The 22,445-nt window shown below is 47.7% G+C and overlaps 1 protein-coding gene across 1 annotated transcript in view; it reads right to left on the bottom strand.

Moving 5' to 3' along the window:
• Window positions 1-1,055: 1,055 nt before the first annotated feature.
• Window positions 1,056-22,445, bottom strand: part of LOC138165308 (phospholipid phosphatase 3) — an 82,150-nt gene continuing 60,760 nt past the window's right edge. The window contains exons 5-6 of the mRNA XM_069093491.1: window positions 12,106-12,282; window positions 1,056-3,042 (exon numbers count right to left, since the gene is read on the bottom strand). Of these exons, the coding sequence (XP_068949592.1) occupies window positions 2,917-3,042; window positions 12,106-12,282 (303 nt within the window). The 3' untranslated portion in view covers window positions 1,056-2,916. The remainder of the gene's footprint in view (window positions 3,043-12,105; window positions 12,283-22,445) is intronic.

Genomic DNA, 22,445 nt, shown 5'->3' with positions numbered 1-22,445 from the left:
CAGCACTACATAAACGTTTGTTGAATGCAGGAATGAACTCATCGCCTAGTGGAAATGCACAGGGAACTCAATTCAGCTGAGGAAGAGTGGCTGGTTATTACCATGACTCAGAGGCGTGATGGGGAGATTGCACAATGGGTGAGAACAATAATCTTTCCTTCCTCTGACCCCAAATAGCACCCCGTGTACACGTTCTCATTAATCTTCTCTTTTGCCATGAAGTGCGTTTCCCGAAGTCAAGACTAGGGATAGGCAAGGTAACCAGCTTCTGAGTTGCAATTGCATGTGTGTGTGTGTGTGTGTGTGTGTGTGTGTGTGTATAAGTTGAACACAACTGAATAATAATTTAAAAGACAGAAGGGACCTTAAGGGTCATCTAATTAAAACCCCTTCCTTTTATATTTGTAGAACGTGAGACTCAGGACTACCGACCTTTTTGCCCCACTGGAGAACCCTAAACACACCAATGCACCCATATCCCTGGCCCCAAGAAAGGCAGTGTCAGTCTACATCCTTCTGGACCCATCCACCATCCTTTGACTTCCCAAACCTACATAACCTTGGCCATCACTCCCTTAGATGGGTGGTCTCCCTCCCTTGGAATGTAAGCTTCTTGAGCACAGGGACCCACTTTGTTTCTGTATGAAGACCAGCTAGGAGGTAGGAGTCATTGGTTCAACGGTCCTTGAAGGGAGTCAACTAGAGAAAGACTGGGAAGGCAAGCTGGCCTTATAATTTGGTCCTGAAGCCATCGGAGTTGAGTGACAAGGAGTGGCATGATCAGACACAGTATTTAGAAAGATCCTTTGCATAGCTGGGTGGCTGATGGAGTGAATGAGGAGAGCAGAAAGGTTCGACCCAGTAGTCCAGGAGTGAGGGTGCTGGCTCTATCAGAGGGAGATGTAACAAAAGCAGAAACAGAGTATGGTAACTGATTGGATTTGGGGAACCTAAATGAGAGCTAGTGGAGTCCAGAGTGCAGTGTCCAAGGCCCTTAAATTTGGGCTGGGAATCCCCACCATCCCCACAAGAAATCCAGAACGGTCACAGGGTAATTAGTCATGTTATGAGCTTTTATTTCAAAAGCACATTTATACAGCCATTGTTTTGTGGATACAAACTTTTGTGTTCTTGTACTCTACAAAAGTCTCTGAATAATCTTTTTCTTTACAAATGTCAACATTACAAAAATACAGACAATTTCACCTTTTTTTTATACAACCATCTCTAGCTGTCGCTATCTTTTCTTCACTTCCTGACGACTCCTACAGAGCTACAAACTTTTTTTAGTTGACTAGATGAAAAAAACAAAAAGTAACTCAATGCTTTTTCAAACAGCACAATGTAAATAACACAGGTCGAGACACCGTTGATAATCATAGTGGATATATCTAAAATTGTTTCAGAAATAATATTTTACATAGTTAATTTTTAATGTTTTATACATTATTTATAATATATTTATATATAAAAATCATAGCTTGTTATAGTTGAAATGGTAGGACGGATTCTTGAAGATGAATGTGTTGATGGTCAATCCGTTTGGTTTTATATGACCCCTTAGATGCTAAGCCCTTTGCAAGGTCTTCACCAAGATCTAGAAATGTGGTGGTGGTGGTTTTTAAATCCCTTTTTTCCTTTCCTGGGAAAGCCAAGTCATTGGATTGCTACCTACTGCCTCTAAGAAAACCTAACTTGTCGGGCCTTCCGGATAGAGGATGAGGAAATGAAACTGCTAAGGAGTTCTAGTGGGCCTGCATTCTGCCCTGCAGAGTGTACAGAAACCCACTGAATCCTCAGCTCCTGGGACTCCATCCCAAATCCATAGTGCTTCACACAACTCAAGAAGATGCCTAAGAGGGCCCCCAGGGCTCAGGAGCCCCAGAAGGAGGCGCCTTTAGAGGTGCAGGACAACCTCTGGCTGTGGGTCAGGTGTTCTTTACATCCCACCTCCCCCTACCCCCCATCCCGTTGTACTTTTAAGAGAAGGTTAAAGATTTCCTTCAGGGCAGAATCCAGCCCTGACCCTGGACTTGTCTAAGATTATGTGGCTCATGGGAAAATGACAAAATGCACCAATTTTACTTCTTTTTTGGGGTGAGGGGGGAACAAACGCCTCACTTCATCTAGAATGCATCTGACTTAGCCAAACGCAAGTGCACATCAACCTCTGTGGTCATCCCCTGACCACTCTGAGGCTGCCGCATTCAAAGGTAAGGGGTGAGGGCAGAAGGACGTTGCCCCCCTCTGCTCTTTTCACCCTTGTGCTGTCTGTAAGTCAGTTGTCCAAAAGAGTATCCTAGTGGCTAAAAGCGAGCTAACTTCGGTCACTGGCTGGAATGAGGGCAAAGTGGTAAGTAAGGTACTAGTCCCAACCGGACAGCTCCTTCTGGGCAGCTGGACCAACTACCCTTGTGACTGGGGGTACTCCCGGCACCAGAGTCACACAGCAGGGAACCAAGCGCCCCAGAGCGGGAGGCCAGAGAAAACGGGCAGAGGCAGCTGCAGAGATCACTAGCCACAAAGCTCAGCTCAGTGCTGTCTTTGCCTCCTAGAGGGCTACAATCGGAAGTGGCTTGTCCGATGGGCGCTGAATCGCCGAGGGTGGCGCCTCTCTACAAACCCAGCTCAGTGTTCACCTGTGAACAAGCCAGCGTTCACTACAACATGAACACCTGGGGCCAACTGTGCGCCTAGAATTCAGTTACGTGTCCGTTTGCACTGGTGTCTCCATCTGGTTGAACCACAACCAATCTCACAAGGCCACAGAGTAAGATTTTGTTTTCTTTTAAAAAGATCGGGCGGGCAAAAAACAGTTTTCCCCTACATTCTACTGTCTGATGAGATTTGAGAGCAGCAGCAGGGTGGGTGCTGTCAGCAGTCCATTTGCAAAACTCTCCGGGGAAGCCAAGAGGCCTACACCATATTGTGGTGATTGTTTCTGTCTATGATGTCCACAGAGGAGAGGATGTCCTTTCGGATGGGAGGGGGAGGCAGGGAGAGAGTTGTCTTGGTTTTGAAGAGGTCTGACACAAAGAAGACCTAGAAACAAACACAGAGAAGAAAGAAAACTTTAGGACGCATCCAAGCAATCAATGCCCTAGGCAACATTTGTAGTGGTACTGTTAGTGCCCCACAGTACCCAACACTCAGTAGGCACTTAATGAAATGCTTGTTGATTCCGTTTCTTCCTGAATACTTTTAGTGATGGTGACCTCGCTACCTTATGAGGAAGGCCATTCTACTTTGGAACAGCTCTTATCCTTCAGAAGCTTTCCCCTGTTCTGGGCAGAAATGAGCCTTGGCCCCCACCCCCTCAATTGCTGTTAGTTCTGTCCTTTCTGGTAAAGTAGAATAAAACTCCTCATTTCTCTTCCACATCCACATTCTCCAAAAAACATCCTCTCCACTCAGGGCCTGTTTGAAAGGGACAATCAGTGACCAGCCTGGATGCATCTTCGTTACTTCTCACCTGACTACTGTCATAGTTCCTAACTGCTTTCTTGCTGCCATCAGTCCATTACCCACAAGCCAGCAGGTTGGTAGAGTAATTCTCCAGTAAGTGTGGCCAAAACTGAACTCACATCTTGGCTTCCTAACTCTCAAGGCCAGTCCTTCTCCAGGACCACACCGAGCCCCACAAAAACCAAGGGAGCCAGTCTTGTCCTGGGATTTTCCTAGCTCCAAAACCATCAAAGGGCTTCCCACAAAAACAGCATCACCATGGTCACAGGACTTTGTTGTTTCCTAAGGGTCCTGGGGACTACCCCATCTTATCTCTATAGCTGAGGCCCAGAAGGGAAGGGACCTGCCCAGAATCAAACAACTGTTCCATGGCATCATCGATGACATAAGATCTTTACAACAAGCTCAGGATGTGGGATTATGAGACCATGGAACTTGAGTGAGGATGGGCACAAGGGGCTGGTCGAGTCTGAGCCCCCACCCCCACAGCTGATGACCCCGAGGCACAGGTAGGAGCCATAGAGGTACCCAAGGTGGTCTTCAAACCCAGAACCCAAGTCCTTTGTGCCCTTTTACAGATGAAGGGATCAAGGGTCCAGAGATGTGCACACAATTCTCCTGACTCTTAAGATTCAGCGCAGTACAGCAGATGGAATCCTGGTCTTAAGAGTCAGAAAAAACTGGGGCTCAAATTCCACTTCCCTCATTTACCAACCACATGACCACGGACAAGCCATATGGCTCTTCTCGGCCTCTGCTTCCTCATAGAAAAAGTCATGTACTAGATAATGGGATCATGGAAAAGTTACTTAACTCTTAGGGTCCATTTCTTCATCTTATAGGGCTGTTATTAGGATCGGATGAGATACTGGATAAAAGTGCTTCACTGCCTTAAGGGCTCCAGACAGGTCCACTGTGACAACATGTGGGCTGGTAAATGTTTAACAATCAGCTCCCCCCTTGCCGCTCCCCAAAACATGCGCATGCATTTTTAAATTTAGTCAGTGTTATTAATATTTTCTCTATCACTTTAAGTCTAGACAACTGGCAAAACAACAAATCAAACCCTGATTTTTAGCAATTTCAGAGGTGTAACACACAGAAGAGTATAATATATAATAAATATGAATGAAAATTGAACAGTCAGCTCTTGATTACTGCCTCAAAACATCCCTGACCATGATTATCAGTCCAATGCCCTTTCTACCATCCCATGAATCCTCCTAGAAAACCACATTTTAGATTATTATTTGGAGGATTTCAACTTTGATATTTAGTCTTTGGGGAAGTACTGATGAAGACTAAAATGACAGTGTCTAGCTCCCAACTCGACGGCTGCCTGGTTATCATGACAGACTCCTAACCAGTCTCCCCGTATCCAGTCCCAGTCCCTAATAGTCCATCCTGCACACTTGTCATTCTCTCCCTCCCCCCTCCTCTCTCTCCCTCCCTCCTTCCCCCCCTCACATACACACACACACACACACACACACACAGAGTGTAAAGATCCAAATCTCCTTTTCTAAACTGTATTTCTCCATCTGTCTCTCTCCTCTCTCTCTCAGGCTGGCTTGAGGTTACATAAACACTTTGAGGATTCATGAAACACAATCTTGGAAGGGTTTAAACACTCCGTTAAAGAGGCCTAAGGCTTATGCTTGAATGGGGAGTGGGGGTTGAGGGGGGACACAAGAAAAGCAGTGAAAATAAAAACTTCACCACTTGGACTGGAGCCACTTCCTGGAGAAGGCGCTCTCCACCCATAAAGAAAACTTGAAGGCGTCGGGAATGTCCCACAAAAACGAAGGAGCTCTGACTTTTCTGTTAGGCTATCCCACCCTTACAAATCCCATCTGGCAGATCCCCTTGGATCTGGAAATGAGAAAATGAACCAAATGACCACAATGCATGTTCTAGATTCTGGGACTCCTCCCTTCTCTGACTTTCTGTGTTCTCTGTTCTGATATTATTTGTATTAATATCCCTCCCAGTTTCAACATCCTATGAACTATGACAATTAAAAAAACAAACAAAAACACATTTTAAATCATTGTCCAAAAAAAAAAATCTGCGTGAAACACAATCCGAGGTACTGGGTTTCAAGCCGTACTATTCTTGGAATCGCTGCCCTTTCCATCAGAGATAAAATAAGGAGGTTTACAAGGCCTGGAGCTCAACTTCTGTTACGCGCCCATGTCCTTCGAGCCTGGGGCTCTTATATATTTGTTACAGGACAAATTGTACTGGTCACGTTTAGCCTGTGATAAATGCCTGTGCTGGACAAAGCCCATCCTGCTGTATTGATCTGGAACACTGCACCTCACCACATGGATCCTGTACAGATTTTGTGTGTGCATGGCATCGTCTCCCTTACTAGGAAGTCAACTCCTTCACTGGGGGGTGGGAGTCACGTTGCATGTGGCCTTTTTTTGTAACTGCAGCCCTTAGCAAGAGTTAAGTGACCAACTGACTAAAATCTTCAGGGAACCTTCTGTCAGAATCCCAGAATTTCAGGGTTGGAAGGGAATTCAAAGGCTTTCCTTCTTGTATAGTCAAGAAAATGGGAAGCCCAGAAAAGGAAAATAACTGTCCCAAGATCACACAGTGTCGAGGCAGAGACTTGAACTCAGGGTCTTCCAAACTAATGCTCCAACCACTCTGCTGCAATCCAGTAAAGGGCTCCTGGCTGGTTTTCTCCTGAGTCATGGTAGAAGAAAGCTCTTTGTACAGAGTGTGTCTGTGTGTATGGAAAGTCATTTGAGTCACTTTCCTGCAACTGTCTGACTAGACAGAAAAAAAAGCCCTGTCAGAGGTGTCTAAGCGAAAAAGCTCAATGTAGGGTTTACCCCATCTCCCAGTCACGGGCCTTGACAGCTTTAATGGCATCGGGCATGTGGCCAAGGCCAGAGAACACTGAATGGGTTGGGTAAGCACATGGGAGAGTCCCTGTCCTTCTGCTATCTACCACCTCATGACATGGACAGACATGCCAGAAGCACCATCAGGGCAAAGGCTGGGCCTCTATCATTGGGGAGGATGGAAAACAGGAATAGGAAGAGGGCTTGAGATCTCCCTCTAAAAGGAAGCTGACTCAACAATCCATCAGTAAATCTCTATCAAGCACCAACCATATGCCGTCAGACACTGTGGTCAAGGATGGAGATACAGACAGAAAAGTAACTCAGCCTTTGCTCTCAAGGAGCTTACACTTGATCGGTCAATCAGTCAAAAAGCATTTATTGCTATGCTGGGGGGCACTGTGCTAGGCTCTGGGGGTAAAAAGACAGAAATGAAACCAGCCCTGCCCTCAAGGAGCTTACTTTCTATTGGAGGGGAACATACACACATATAAATAAATATGAAATATAAGCCAAGCAAATGCAAGATAATTTGTGGCTGGGAAGTTTCTAGAAGCAAAGACTTTGCTGTCTTTTGAGAAAAATCAGAACCAAGCCTTGAATATCAGAGCTAGGAAAATTGCAGTTGGAAGGATGTATAGGGGAGCCAAGTAGAGACAGCATCTCCAGAAAGCGGTCATCTAGCCTTGGCCTGAGATCCAGTGAACTTAAACCCACTGGGCATCACTCTTAACTGTAGCAAGTCTCCCCTCACATCAAACCTAACTTGCCTCTCTAGAACTGAGGGTCTCATGGAATCTAAGGGGGAAATGACCTTGGTGCTGGTTCCAGTAACATGCCCTTTTTACTTTTGGGATAACTGTATTTCAGTATGATTGCTTTCATCTGTAATCCTGGGAGTTTTATTGTATATGTTTAAAAATGGGATTTTGAGAACGGGTCCCTTAGTAGACTGACTGCCCAAGGGACCCAGAACACCCCAAGGCTCAGGAATCCCTGCCTTAGACCATGAAATGTTACAACACAGAACAGAGAATTTTAAAGCTAGAAGATCTTAGAACATAGAACCTTGAGACCTAGAATGTCAGAGGTAAAAGAAATCATAGAACACATGCCCATGTTAGCTCAGGGGTTCTTGAGCTTTATGTCATGGTCCCTTCTTTGGCAGGCTGCTGAGGAGTCCTTCTCAAAATCAGGCTTATTAATAACATTCATAACTGACAGAAACACTAAATTTCTGTGCAAGATAATTGAAAATGAAGGTCAAACCCCCATTTTACAGATGAGGATACTAAGGCACAGAAAAATTAGAGGACTAGCCATAAGTCTGAGAGCGCCCACCTTTTTAGGGAATTAGAGAGATCCTAAGTGCTTCTAAAGGGGATGCCCAGCTTGCCCAGAATTATGGGGCCAGGGCCCTGCGCAGATGAGGAATGTCTGAGGGATGTCTGCTTTTTACAGCTGTCTAAGGTGTGAGGCAGGAGGTGATTGATTTCTTAATTCTTAGAAGTTCCCTACAGTCGAGAATGAGATGGACTTTCCCTGAGACTGATGTAAAGTCCTCTACAGTTAGGTTAAAAAAAAAAACAACTGCCCAAGTCCTACATGGGGGAGAGCTGTCCCTAGGGAGCCGTCTGTGTGAAGGAGAAATGGGAGAGACTGAGGGACACCAGGCTCAAGCAATGAGCTGCTGGACAGAGTCAAAGAAGTTATTCCCCCTCTGGCTCAAACCAAGGGAGGTGATGGGTCTGCTTCTTACTATACCACGTCAGACCCCCTCTGTAGCACTTGGTGTCCTGGGTGCCACGGTTTAGGAAAGACGTGAATAACCCTGAGCTTGACTGGATGGTGGTCTCCTGAAGAGGTGCATCATTCTGCTGAGTCTAGGGTCTGGCCCATAATAGTGCTTTATAAACGTGTATGGAATGGAAGCGAGTTTGATGTGGATCGACAGGAAGCCTTTCTAAAGAGCCCATCTCAACTTGTCAAGAGACCAGCACTTGGCCTCAACTCCCCCACCCCAACTACAATGCTCTATTGTCTTTATAATGACCTAAAAAGGCGTTTTCTTGAGGGCCAGAGCCTCCCACAAATATGTTTCTGGATGTTTGTCTGGAAAACGGCCACTGCCTGGGAATCTGGCCGCCCTTCTGGCCGTCTGTAGGGTAAAGGAACTCAAAAACCCTGCTTGCCAGCTTCCTCCACTCAGCTGAATGGGAGCCATCCAATTACTATCATTACTTTTTGACCTCAATAAAGGGTCTTCCTTCAGAAGCTTTTGAGTGTTGGGATTTAGCCAGTAGGCTTGGCCTCCCTCTTTTCTGAAGATTGGGAGGCATCTGGGAGACAGCATGGTATGGTACAGTCTGGGCTGGGCAAGAGGCTGAAGACTGGATTCATATTTGTGTGAAACAGTTTCCACAAATGTAAAAGGAGACTAGACTGGTCCCTCCCAACCCTGCCATCCCCTGTTCTCAGGCCCCTCCCAGCCCTGCCATCCCCTGTTCTCAGGCCCCTCCCAGCCCTGACATCCCCTGTTCTCAGGTCCCTCCCAGCCCTGCCATCCCCTGTTCTCAGGCCCCTCCCAGTCCTTGAGTCCAAGGAATTCTTTCTTTCTTTTGAGGCAATCGGGATTAAGTGAGGGTCACATAGCTAGTGTCAAATGTCTGGTCTGAGGCCATATTTGAACTCAGGTCCTCCTGGCTTCAGGGTCAATGCTCTATCCAGTGCATCATGTAGCTGCCCCTCCAATGAATTCCTTCTTCAGTGGATTCCTCCCTGTCTCTCTTCCCTGGGTAGAGATCATGGATGCCAACGGCCTTCCCAATATTGGAAGGGAACCTTAGCACACAAAGGAGTACACTCTAGAGCCGGAGAGCCGCGAGCACTGGACGAGGAACAATGTCGTGGGCAGCTGCTTCCTAGGCAGTGGGGGGCCAGCCTGAGGCAATGAGGCTCCCCCCTGCCCCAACCTCTCCCGGACTGTCCTGACAGCTTCCCATCTGCTAAAGGGGCCAGGGACAAGCAGACCTAGCTCTGTGTCACCAGACAGGAAATGGAGCAAGGGCCATGCCCTCATGTGAGCCCTTGGGCTGCTGTGGGAGTGGGGCGAAATGCCCTGCAAAGTGTGAGTGTATGTGGGTGTATGTGTGTATGTGCACCTGAGTGAATTCTGCTCTGGCTGTCTCACCTCTGCCAGAGAGAGAGGGAAGGTGGGAGAGAGAATAACAGAGAGAGAGAGAGACAGACACAGAGAGGGAGAGAGGAGAGAGAGAGAGAGGGAGAGACAAAAACAGAGAGATAGAGAGTGAGAAATGAATAATAGACAGATGAGGAAATCAGACTCCACCCATCACAGACCTGCAGAACAAGGCTCAAGCCACCTCCACGGGGAAAGAGGACACCATTGTTCTACCCTGCCCCACCAAGGCTCCTGGGCCTTGGAAGCAACTCACTTTCCCAACTGCCCCAAGGCCAGGGGAGGCTCTAAGAGTTCCCAGAAATGCCCTGACCCACGAGCCTGCACTTCCAGGCCACCAAAGGAGGCTGCCTCCCTTGGCAGTGGCAGGTTAGTCCTTTCCCTCCTTGCAGTGTGGTACAGTGGGCAGCATACTCACCTTGGGTTCAAATGCTGCCTCAGATATTTACTGACTGTGGGACCCACAGAGCCCCCTTTTGGCTCTAAGACTGGATCTGCTGCCTGTTAGAGTCTGGAAAGCCCCCCTCCTTCCTCCACCAAAGGAAAGGGCTGGCAGAGCACTTCTTACAGCTAGAATACTCTCTGCTCTAAAGTGCCTTCCAGCCATGACATTCTACATCCTCAGGGCCTCTCTAGGGAGTTCTATGTCCCTCCCAGTTCTGACATTCTCTATCCTAGGGTCTTCTCTAGGCCTCGCTCTGATAATCCCTCATTTTATAGGCAAACTGAGGCCCAGAGGAGCTGCAAGTCACCCAAGGGCACAAACTGGTCCATGGCAGAACCAAGTTCAAGTTCTTGGGCCTCCCACCCTTATGGAGACCTGTGCCTTCCCCATGACCTGGGGGTGCTGCTCCACTCTCCCTGGTCCATGGTCAGGATTATTTTTTCCTCCTTACCAAGTCAAGTGCAGAGAGCCGGCCTGACCCTGGGTCACACTCCCATCCTGTGGAGCCAGCCAGAGCTGCACAGGATGGAAGGCTGGGCCCTCATTTCCCCTCTTGAAAATAAACCTCTGACCAGCTGGACACTCTGGCCAAGCCCTGGTTTTACTCCAGGGCAGCAGCAACAACAAAACAACAACACATATTTATACCGGGCAAATCCATGCTCTAACAGATCCTCTTAAGCACCTGGGAGGCAGAGGCGTGAAGATGGATCCCGCCCCTCGGGAAGACGAGGAAGCAGGGGCTCAGCGAGAGGAAGTGACTGTGCAGGAATGGAGCAAACCCCGGATTTAGAGGCAGGCAGCTATCACCTTCTGCCCGTCCCCTGCCAAAAGACAGGGTTGGGCTAGCTGACCATCAAGGCCCTCGAAGCTCTCAATTCTAGGTCCTTGCTAGAACAGTCAATGACCATACCACTGCACCTAGGAGACTCAGTTTCCCCATCTGTCCAGTGGGGATAATTAACAGTTTCACTCCCCATCTTGCAAGGGTATTGGGAGGAAAGTGTTTTGTGAATCATCAAGACCTGGGAGTCAGCATTCCTCTTGGAATTATCACCCTCAGTCTACATTATATTTAAGGTCACAGAGTGAGGAGGCAAAAAGCCTAGTGGAGAAGGGGCCCAGGTTTTCGGACTCAACACCAGCACTCTTTCTATGAGTGGGTAGGGTGAGCATGGTTGTGTCGGTATCTGGGATGCCAACAAGGACAGTCTGCGTTTTGCCACTGTGCAAGTGGGGGGTGAGAGAAGGTAATTAAGGGAATGCAGTGCAAAGACAGTCAGCCTCCCACTGAGCAAGGGATGGCATAGGGCTAGGCCTGGACCAGGAGCAGCCAGCAATGGCTATGACCTGAAGGCACTGAGACAGGGAACTGGGGCATCCTTGGGAAGGAAGTGACATGAGACCCAGCTGATCACAGAGGGCTGCTGCTGGTAACTCATTTCTGGGACTGTTTCCTTCGGTCTGGATCAAAACAGGTCCAAGCTAAGAGACTAAAGGGGAGGCTTCATCCCCACGCCCGAGTGTGCCTTGAAGCCTGCCAGCCTCTCAAGTCAGGAAGATCGAGGCTCAAATCCCACTTGGGATACAGCTGTAGGCAAGACCTTTCATGTCCCTGGGCTTCAGCTCCCTCATCTGTGGAATGGGGTTGGGCCTGGCGATTCACAGAGGTGGTGGGTTGATGGAGAAAGGCTGTCTGTGGGCATGCCCTTCCTAGAACTCATGTTACTACTGAGCCCAAAGCAAGAAGTGGGATTGCCAAGGTGAAAGGAGAGAAAGGACGTGTGTGGTGGCCTCTCGATGACTGTCTGGGATAGGATGGGAAAGACAGCCTAGTGAGATCATGGCTATAATATGGTTGTTACCATACAGCACCAGATAAAGACAAGTTATACTAATGTTATCTGCATTGGCCAAGGGAGCTCCTCACTTTGGAGTTCTCTAGATCAATGAAATTCTACATCCATAAGATGTCAATGCACATGGATGAAGGGAGTTTCCTCACTTGGGAATTCCCTCCATCAGTGAAACCATAGGTCCAGCCCATCTTCTTGTTATTCTAAAAGCAGCATTCACTCACTCATTCAATGAACATGTGTTAGTCAAGTGTCTAGGATATGATAGGAGATACTACTTACTATACAGAAGGCCACCAGGGATCCCTGTGCAAATCCTGCCAAGACATCTGAAGGGTGATGCTTGTGGTCGGACACACGAGACAAGCCAGTGTAGAAGGCCATCATGATCAGCGTGAACTGTAGGAGGGGCCGGAGCAGGCGGGCTCCCTTCCAGGTGAAGCGGGCCTGCAGATACAGCTGGAGGAAAGGAGAGAAAAAGGTGGCATGAGTGTCAGCCCCGGAGGTCGGACACCAGGATGAAAACAGAATGGGCAGCCGCCTGATGGACTAGTGCACCGTCCACCCTCGGAGTGCTTGTAAGCAGAAGCCTGATGGCCACAGTTGGGGATGTCGATGTGGAGATTTGTGGGAGATCCACTGATGACCCTTCCAACTTCCTACTTCTGGGCTTCACCTTTGATACACATCGTGGTATCTTGGGCAATGGGATCTCACCTGCAAAATGAGGGTTTACTTAGATGCACTTTGAGCTCCTCTCTGGTGCTAGATCTGGTTCCTATGAGGGATTAGTATGAAGAGAAACAGAACCAGCTGCTTCCAAAGAGAGCTGGCCACAGGGTATTAGAGAGAACTCCACCGGGAGTCAAGGGGCCTGGGCAGGATGGCCTAGGTGTCCGTCTCCATCATGGCAGGGGGAGCTCCTGAATGGAGATCACACATCCAATAGAGTATAACCTGGGCAAGCCACCTCCCCTCTTGGCCTCAGTTTCATTTATGACACAACCATGCTCACCCTACCCACAGTATGAGGTTATTTGGAGGAAGGTCTTTAGATATCATGTTGTGCTAGAGAAATGGGAGTTTTTATACATCGCTGTTCAGTCCTTTCAGTCACGCCTGACTCTTTGGGACCCTACTGGGGGTTTTCTTGGCAAAGATACTAGCTAGAATGGTTTGCCATTTCCTTCTCCAGATATTTTGTAGGTTAGGAAACTGAGGCAAACAAGAAGTGACTTGTCCAGGGTCACACCACTGGTAAGTATCTGAAGCTGGATTTAAACTCGGGTCCTCCCGATTCCAGGCCCAGTGCTCTAACCACTGTGGCTGCCTACTTGTTCCATTTTGTAAATTGTATTTTGATAATGATACAATAAAATCCTGATGTAAAAAAAAAAATCTGTGCTCTGATTTATCCCCAAAGTTATAGCCACAGAGGGCTGGCCATGTTCAGGGTGGGTGGCATGCTGGGTCTGGAGTCAGAGGAGCTGGTTTGAAAAATCTCAAATAAGACTGGAAGAAATGATGTAATTAAAAATTAAAGAGACAGACCAACTCAGGGATATCAAAGCACTTTCCAGGATAGGGTCTGTGTGTGTGAGTGTGTGTGTATGAGTGTGTGTTTGGGGGGGCACCTGAAGAAGGAAAGTGGGCAAGAACTTTATCTGAAGTGAAAAAGAAAAGTAGAAATGACGTCATTTGGGCATTGTCCACTCGAAACTATCTGGACGGAGCTTCCGTTCTAACCTCAGGCCACAGCCCACTTCCCAGGTTCCTGTGGGAACTTGGGAAGCAAAAGGGAAGAGACAACCGGACAAGTGGTAACTTCCTCCCGCAAATCAAAGTGGAGAAGGCCGGACAGGATGGGAGAGGAAAGAAGGGGCGAGGAGAGGAGTCGGAAGGGAGCCAGGGCAGTGGAGTCTAAAGATAGAGCAGGATGGTGCCCTTCCCCAGACAAATGGCCACCTTCCTGTGGCAGGCAGGAGGAGGGGAGGAAGGGGGCAGGGTCAGGGGGTCCTGGTGTTGCAGAGGGAACACAGAACCAGCCTCTAGGGAGGGAGGCAGGGCCCGAAAAGCTCTCTGAACAGAGAGCAGAGAATGTCAGGGCTGCAAAAGACCCCAGAGAACAGGGACATCAAGGGTCCAAAAGTCCTCTGAATGTGGAACACAGGATGTCAGTGCTGGAAAGGACCCCAGAAGGATGTTAGCTGGGAGAACATGGGATGTCAGGCCTCAAAGAGCGCTTTGAAAATAGAACACAGAGAGTAAAATGTTTGCACTTGAAGGGATCTTAGAACGTTAGAGATGAGAGCCTAGAACCTAGACTCTTGGTTACTTAGTCCATAATAACTGGGCTGGAAGGAACCTCAGAAATCTTCTAGTCCAAACCACTCCTTCAACAGGAAAAAAACCTCAAGTTTGGAGTAAGAAAAGCAACCCGTCCAAACTCACATAGCAAAGTCAGGCCAATGGTCCCCACCCACCACCGCGGCCACACCAAAAAAATTGTTTCTGCTCCAACAGAGAAATCAACAAAATTAACAAAATAAAAACCAAAACTACATTGGAAAGAAGGAAACAACAAAGATGAGGTGGGATTAAGCAATTCTGATGTAAAAGGGAAAACTCCCACTAAAATGTCTCTAAACACATGAAATATTTAAAGAATTTAGAGAAAACATTTATATTCATTAAATTTATTGTATTAAATATATTCATCAAAAATAAAATGTTTAACTATATAACTGTTGGGGGGTGGATCAAGACACCACGTGATTTGTCCAGGTAAGAGAGCTTGGCACATAACAGGTACTGACCAACAGCCACAGTGTGCCATGACTGACTGATAGACGTGGCCCTTCTCAGCAATGCCAGGATGATGGGAAATGCCAACCACATTCAGGGAAAGAACCATGGAGTCAGAGTGAAGCAGACCCTTTTCTGTTTCTTCTTTCTCATGGTCTTTCCCATTCGTTATAATTCTTCTATGCAGCCTGGCTGATGTGAACACAGGTTTAACAGAATGTATGTGTGGAGCCCCTACCGGAGTATAAGCCATCTTGGGGGGGAGGGGGAGAAAACTTAAAACTTCCGTAAGTGAATGCTGAAAACTAAAAATAAGTAAATTAACTCATTAAAAAAAGGGCATGGAGTGACTGGTCAGATTTTGAGAAGACTGGACTTGGAATCAGAGGCTCTGAGTTCAAAACCTGTTCTGCCGTGTGACTAGGTTATTTCCCAAGAGACCAAGGTCTCCGCGCCTTGGTTTCCTCAGGGATAAAATGGAGACGCTGGACTACCTGATCTCTAGGCTCTCATTCAGCTTTAAATCTTCAAGCCTGCCCACAGGACCTGCCCCGAGAGGCACCTCCTCAGATTACTGGCCCCAAAGCCAAGCTATCATGCTTTCAGGGGTCAAAGGGGAAAGGGACAACCCAGTGGACCGAAGGGGAAATAAGCCTACTCTGGAGTCTCCTCAGCTGTAATATGGGCCATTCCTGGTTCTGTCCAGTCCCAGGCACTATCAGAGATCTGGCCCAAATGCCAAGGAGGAACGTGCTGCTCCCTGACCAGGTCGCCAGGACAAAAGATATCAAGAAATTCCACCTACCCTTGGAAAGGCGGGGAGGGGAATAGGAATAAGGAAAAGCCAGACCAGTGAGTCCTGCAGTTAGAGAACAATTTAAAGAACTGGGAAGAGGTAATGTGGGGACATGGAGAAAGAACTTGAAGCTGGGTTCAAACCCCGGCTCTGCTCTATACTGCCAGGTGCCCCTGGGAAAGTCACTTTGCTCCTAAGACCCGAAGTCCTTTTTACTCTATCTAACCCCTAAGATCTTGGATTCCCCAAGAAGTGAAGACTTAGGGGGCTACATGGTAACTGGTGGGTGGTTTGGGGCAAAGGGATTAGACACATGTTGCTAAGAGAACAGAGAACAGAACTAAGAGGAAAGGGTAGAAGGTACAGCAAGGCAGCTGAAAGCAAGGGAGCACGTTTTAGGGTTCAGCAGGGCTTTATCACTAAGCTTACTTCCCAAAGGAAGCACCAGAGGTATGGAGGGTGAGGAGGCTGGGGTTCCACAGCCAGCAAGCTTCTGGGCACATGTTTGGATCAGGGAAGCAAGGACGAGACCCTGAGAACCAAAAGCTGTCCCAACTCGGAATGAGCTGCTACAGGGGATAGGGAGCCTCCTTTCACCAGAGGTGTTCCAGGACTCTGGATGAATTCTCCTTAAGAATACTTGGTGGGCACTGCTGTTCAGGTATGCGCTGGCCTGGCTGATCACTGAGAAGTCTCACAGCTCATGAGTTCTGGTCAGGATTCCCATTTGGAGGCAACAGACTCCTCTCTTCACCCCTCAACCCACTCCACCCCCAAGCCACGCCTGGGAAACCTTTGTCCCATACTCACTTCCCTTCCCTTGTGGTCGGACTTCCCTTCTGAGCAATCACTGAACCTTATCTGGCTTCCCTGATTCAGCTACTAGCGGCTCTTGGGAGGGCACTTTCCCTCTGACCCCCATCCCCTACAACAAAGAAGGCTCTGGCTTGCTCTCTCCTTTCTCTCTCTCTCTGTCTCTCCCCTCTCCATTTCTCTCTTCTTACACACACACACACACACACACACACACACACACACACACACACACACACACACACACACACACACACACACACTTTGTCTTCTGGCCTTGGAAGTCAGACTGAGGCATGGGAAGGGTTGCAACACAGAACAGGACTACCGATCTCTCAAGGCTTTCTAAACTCGAATTCCTAAGGCCAGGGCTCTACAATGATGAAAGCAAATTACAAGAGAAAAATGAATAATCGGAGCAAGAAAGAGAAAAAGAATAAATGAAGGAGGCCTGGGGGGAAAATTCACATTGAGTGTCTAGGCAGTAAATTTTAGTAATAGCGAGGATGACATAGCAGCTTTCCATCAATGATCTCATTCAAGCCTCAACATCCTTGTGAGAAAGCGACAGTGGGAGAGAGGGAGAGTGAGGAGAGACAGAGACAGAGAGAGACAGAGAAAGAGAGAGGGAATTTTTTTTTTCTTTTGCAAGGGGTAGTTCTGACCAAGGGGGTTCTGTGTAAGGAAATGGCTTCTACCAAAGCAGACTAAGGCACCAAAAGTTGAGAGACTTACCCAGGGGCACACATCTAGTATATGTCAAGGGTGGGACTTAAATTTAAACTCAGTCTGCCAGGGATGATTAATTCTCTTTTCCAGATAAAAAGACGAAGGGTCAGAGAACCTCTAGAGCTTGTCTAAATGAGACCCTTATTTTACAGATGAAGAAACTGATCTCTAGGCAGATGCAATGACTTGCCCAAAGTCACAAAGCTATTCGAAAAGAGGGCCAGGATTTGAATCCAGATCTACCACACCACACTGCCTCCTCCTCCAAGGTAATCAAGCTAGCAACAAGACCATAGCTAAGGCCATAGGTTGTATACAGACAACAGGACCCTTACCTTCCATCCAGGGGAATAATATGCCTCTGGGGAAATAAGCATCAAAAATATGACTTTCGTTATGGTCAACGACAGAAGGAAAATAAAGAAAGTCACGTTAGATTTCTTAACTGACTTTTTCTTTCTTATTCACTTGATCTATAGTTACTGTCATAAAATATTAGAGCTGAGAGGGACCTTCAAACATAGGATGTCAGACTACAGAAGTCAGGATCCTAGAGGACAACAGAGCAGCCTTGGGAGGGACCTTCCAACAGGGAACACAGGAGATGAAGGGGATCTTGGAACACAGAATATGATTAGAACTAGAAGAAATCTTAGAACAGAATGTCAGAGCTCGAAAGACCCCTGAAGCTGAACTCTTCCAATTCACATACTTTACAGAGGAGTAAAAGAAGGCCCAGAGATATAAATGGATAATGTAGAGAATTAATCCACCCATCCATCCAACCCATCCATCCCTCCAGCCAGCCAGCCAGCCCCCCCGCCTCATCTTGAGGCTGGGTCTCTCTAACTTGCTCCAGCGGGAAGTGCCACCGTCATTCATGGGTCAGATTAAGAATGATTGGTGTGGAATATTTGACTTTCGAATTTAGAGGGGGGGATGGTTCCAACTTAGACACTTATTTGCTGGATGAACCAAAGCAAGCCACTTATCATCTCTGAGCCTCAATTTCCTCATCTATAAAACGAGGGGCTTGGAGACAATGGTTCCTATGGTTTCTTCCAGTTCCAACATTTTGGACAAGAATCTAAAAGCTAACTTGGATTGACGCAAAGATCAGGGAGGCATCTGCATTTTTCTATGGGGAGGACAAGGAGAAGTCATTAGAATCTGAGCTGGAAGGGAGAAGTCTGGCTCTGCCTGGGGCAGTAGGCAGGACTGGGAGGGACCGAGGGAAGTCACAGGGAGACTCAATGGGGCCCGGCCGAAAAGGGTCCTTTTGAACCATGAGGACTGCATTAGCTGGCTCAGGAGGCAATATGAGGTGCTGGTCTTTGGCCTTCCTCCACCAGATGCTGAAGGGTCACCTGTCCACACATTTGTAGAGATTTTTTGTTTAGGCATGGGCAGGGCTAGATAGTGTGGGATTCCTTCCCAGTTTTGAGATTATGAAGTGAAAATCTTCCCACAAGACACACTGCCTTCTTAAACAAAACCTGACACATGGAATTTAATAAATATTTTAGGGCAAGTATAAGATGAGTGATTTAAAGTTAGATAATTTGGTCCAATTGCCTCTCATTTAAAAAATCATCCTAATGATAGCTGACATTTATATACCACTTCAGGGTTTGTAAAACACACACACACACACACACACACACACACACACACACATACCCATCTCATCTGATTCGCACAATGACTGCTGCAACATAAGGAAGCTGAAATGTACAGTCTTCCCCAGGTACCAAGAAGCAGAGCTGGGGGTCTAAATTCAGGTCCTCTGCCTCCCAAGTCAGCACTGTTATTGTCATGTCTCATCCGCTTTCCCAGTTGTGGCCTCCCTTGCCTGGCCCCAGTCCTGGACACAGTAGCCAAAATGGGAATGGTTTACCCTTGGACTCCTGACTGTATCACAGCTAAAGCTTTTGGATTCCATTAAATGGTTTGCAGATGGACAGAACCTGGGTTGGTTTCCCCTCCCCACCCTGTTTCCATCACTCTGGGGACAGACAGTTCCACACACAGTTCAGAATGAGCCCTTTGTCATGAATCCCATCTACTACCCTCCTTCCTCCAGACCACCCCAGCCTACAGACACCTCTCCATCCTCTGAACGCCTACAGAATGTCTTGTCTGAGCCAGACAATCCAAGCCTGCAGTGGAAGGGCAGGGGGACACCCTTCGTGGTGGGTTGAATGGACCCAGTCACTGTTAGTCCTTCCCACCCTCCCCTCCACAGTCCCTGATCTGGTGACCAATCGAGGTTTGAAGGTGACCTTCTCAAACTTTCATCATTTGCTGACTGTACCTCTCAGAACTAGACATTTCAGCATCTCTGCCCTTGGGAAATCCTGTGACCTAAGATACAGAACCGTGGACCTGGAAGGGATTGGAGAGGCCAACTAGTCAGTGCCTTCACTTTACATATGAGAAACCTAAGGGCCCCAGAGGTCTCATGACCTGCTCAAGGTAACACAGTGTGTTAATAGTAAAGCTAGAAAATGACCAGAATGCCTCTTCCAGTTAGAAAGACGCTACCAAAGAGTTCCAGTCAATGGACATGCACATCCCTTTCATTAAAATAAAGGGCTCACAGTTTACATGACAGGATCATAGATTTAGAGTCAGAAGGGACTTTGGAAGCCATTGGGCTCAAACCACACCCTTCAATTTCAAAGGTGAGGAAACTGGGCCTCAGAAGTCAAATAATTTGACCAAGGTCACACTGCTAATTCGTGTCTGAGGCAAATTTGAACCCAAATCTTCCAGATTCCAAATTTAGGATTCTTTTCTAAGAAGAAGACTTAGAACACAGAGTCATCAGGTCCTTCCCTGCTTGAACCAGAGCTAAAGGAATGAATTCAAGAGAACTAATGCATTATGGGAGTGGCAGAAGAAGGGAGGATGAAGCAGACCCTCAGAATCTCAGGTTAGGGAGGACCCTGAGGGTCTCAAGGAGCTGTACCACAGGCCCAACAAGGGGCACCTGGCCTTGGGTTGCAGACTCCCAATGCTGGCCCTCACCACCTCCTGGCCTTCACATCAGAATTACTGAGAAGTTTTTGCTAACATTGAGCCTAAATGGGCCTGTTTGCCATTTCCGCCAATTGTTACCCATTCTGCCCTCTAGGGCAAAGCAGATTTTGGAAATCATCCCCCTGTTTCTTTCTCTGGGAGTAAGACTGGTTTTTTTTTTTCCCAATTTGGAGAGTAGAGGGTTCATTCAGACCAAAGGGAAGGTACCAGATGCAGGCTGTATGTTATTCTGCCCATATGGGGCAAATCCGCCATGACTAACACACGCAAGCCCCAGGTTCTCAGAACTTGGCCGCTTCCCTGTTCCGGAGGCCTCTGTTAAACCCTGCAGCACATCCAGAGCCCAGCTGACAGAAAGATTTAGAAACAAGGGCAGGCAGAGGGAGGAGTGTGCCAAGGGGAGCCCCTGATGTTCAATGCTCCTTAAGTGAGTGATGGGAAAGAAGACAAGGCCTAGGAGGAGGATGCATGGCTGGGCAGAGTACACAGTTCTAAGGGACAGGCTATGTGACTCTGGCGAAACACTCGCCCTCTTTGGACCCTAAACTGGAAGGAACTAGAAATCAGCTTGTCCCATCTACTCTTTTTACAGATGAAATGAAGGCTCTGCGAGGTGATTCTGTACCTCCTTCATGATGCTCAAGCTCAGGCAGATGCTGCCTTCCCCTCCCCTCCACCACCCTCTCAAGGCTTGGCTCTCTGCAGAAGGCCTTCCAAGACCCCTCTCTTGGGGGATGTGTCTTTCCCAGTCTCCAATCCCACCAGAAATGGGAGTATCACAGAATCCCAGGGTCCTAGGCTTAGAGCTGGAAAGGACCATACAGAGGCCATGTAGGCCCAACCTAATCTTGCAGGTTGGGAAACCGAGATGGGGGAAGTCAAGAGGCCAAGTTCACATAGGAACTAAGCAATACAAACAAGAATAAAAATAAATAAAATGTATTTTGCCTTCATGTTGGCCTGACTAATCTGTATATATTGCAAACTTCAAGTAGCAAGTAAGTTCCTGGAGGGGAGGAGCTGTCTTATTTTTGTCTTGTATCCCGAGCACAATGCATACAGTAGGTGCCTAATGAATACTTGTTGGATTGACTTATCCAAGGTCACCCAGATAAGTCAGTAGGGAACTTTGGCCTTGAACCACGGTCTTCTAACTCCCAGCCTGAACATCTGCTGTCCGCCATATTGGGCTGCCTCTCTTTGGTCACACCCTACACACAGTGGGTCCTGAAGGGCTGCTGGTGGGAATCCACGGACCTCTCCCACTACTGGCATGGAGAACCAAAGAGCCAAGTCAAGACCTCACCCACAGAAGGGGCCAACCTGCTCTGGGGGAAGGAGCACAACCCAGCTCCAGCTGGAATGCTGCTGGCTGTGGGAAGCCCGAAGGTTAGCCAGGGCAGATGGATGTCTGTGGGCAGGTTGTTGTTTTTAATTAACGTTAACCTCCTCCAAAGCCTAACCTCATCCTTCTTCAATGCCCAAAGATGTTTCGGGCACAGCTGTTCCTCCCCCCAAAACAACCCTTTTTGCAAATTATGGCCTAATGCTGAGGGCCTCAAAAGGTACCCCTGGTACCCAGTATGGGACCGAGGTAGGCCTGGAAGTCAAGTTTGATGCCATTGAAGGCCCATCAGATTTCTCCTTCCTCTCTGTCCTAAAAGGTTTCCTTGTAAAATAAGGAGTGTGGATGACATGATCTCCCAGATGGATTTGGAGCCAGAACTAGGCTTCTAATCCCACCTTATGAGTTGTGTGACCCTAGGCAAGTCTAAGCCTCAATTTCCTCATCTGTAAAATGGCAATAGTAATAGTTCCTACCTCACAGGGTTGTGGGGAGGACCAAGCCAAATATCACATAAAATGTTTCTCAAGCCTTAAAGCACTGGGTCAATGTGAACTATTTTCACCCCCCTCAGACATACAGGAGCAATCTGTGGGGGAGGGAGGGGCCTCAATGGCTTAATGAAATCATTCATTCAGAAACCTGCCCTACCCCACCTCATGCAGACCTCCTGCTGGAGCCATGAAAGGTCAAAGGAGAAACATGGCAGTTGGTGCAGTCAATTTGAAAAAGGACCTTTCCCCATGGGAGCCTCTGAACACACCTCCCAGGAGGCGTTCTTCACTTGTTCCTGAAAGTAAAGGAAGGGAAATATTGGGGGGAAAAGTCATTCAAGGTGTTTTCCTTTTAATAAAGTTGGTGTGTGCTGAATGCACCAGGAAAAGAATGGCAAGGAGGCCTGAGAAGCATTCCCTCCCTCTCTCCAGAAGGTAATTAAATTAGAAAAAATCATTTCTGGCCCCCAGGGAAACAGAAGATGGGCCAAGGAAACACTGCGCAGAGATGCATTTCCAAATGAGAGAGAGAGACAGAGAGAGAGAGAGACAGAGAGAGAGAGAGACAGAGACAGAGAGAGAGACAGAGAGAGAGAGA

This window comes from Petaurus breviceps, unplaced genomic scaffold, assembly GCF_028583685.1.
Source record: "Petaurus breviceps papuanus isolate PSGF00001 unplaced genomic scaffold, PetGlider_PUasm1.0 208, whole genome shotgun sequence".
Classification (NCBI taxonomy): Eukaryota; Metazoa; Chordata; class Mammalia; order Diprotodontia; family Petauridae; genus Petaurus; species Petaurus breviceps.
This window is presented reverse-complemented; position numbering and strand designations above follow the sequence as displayed.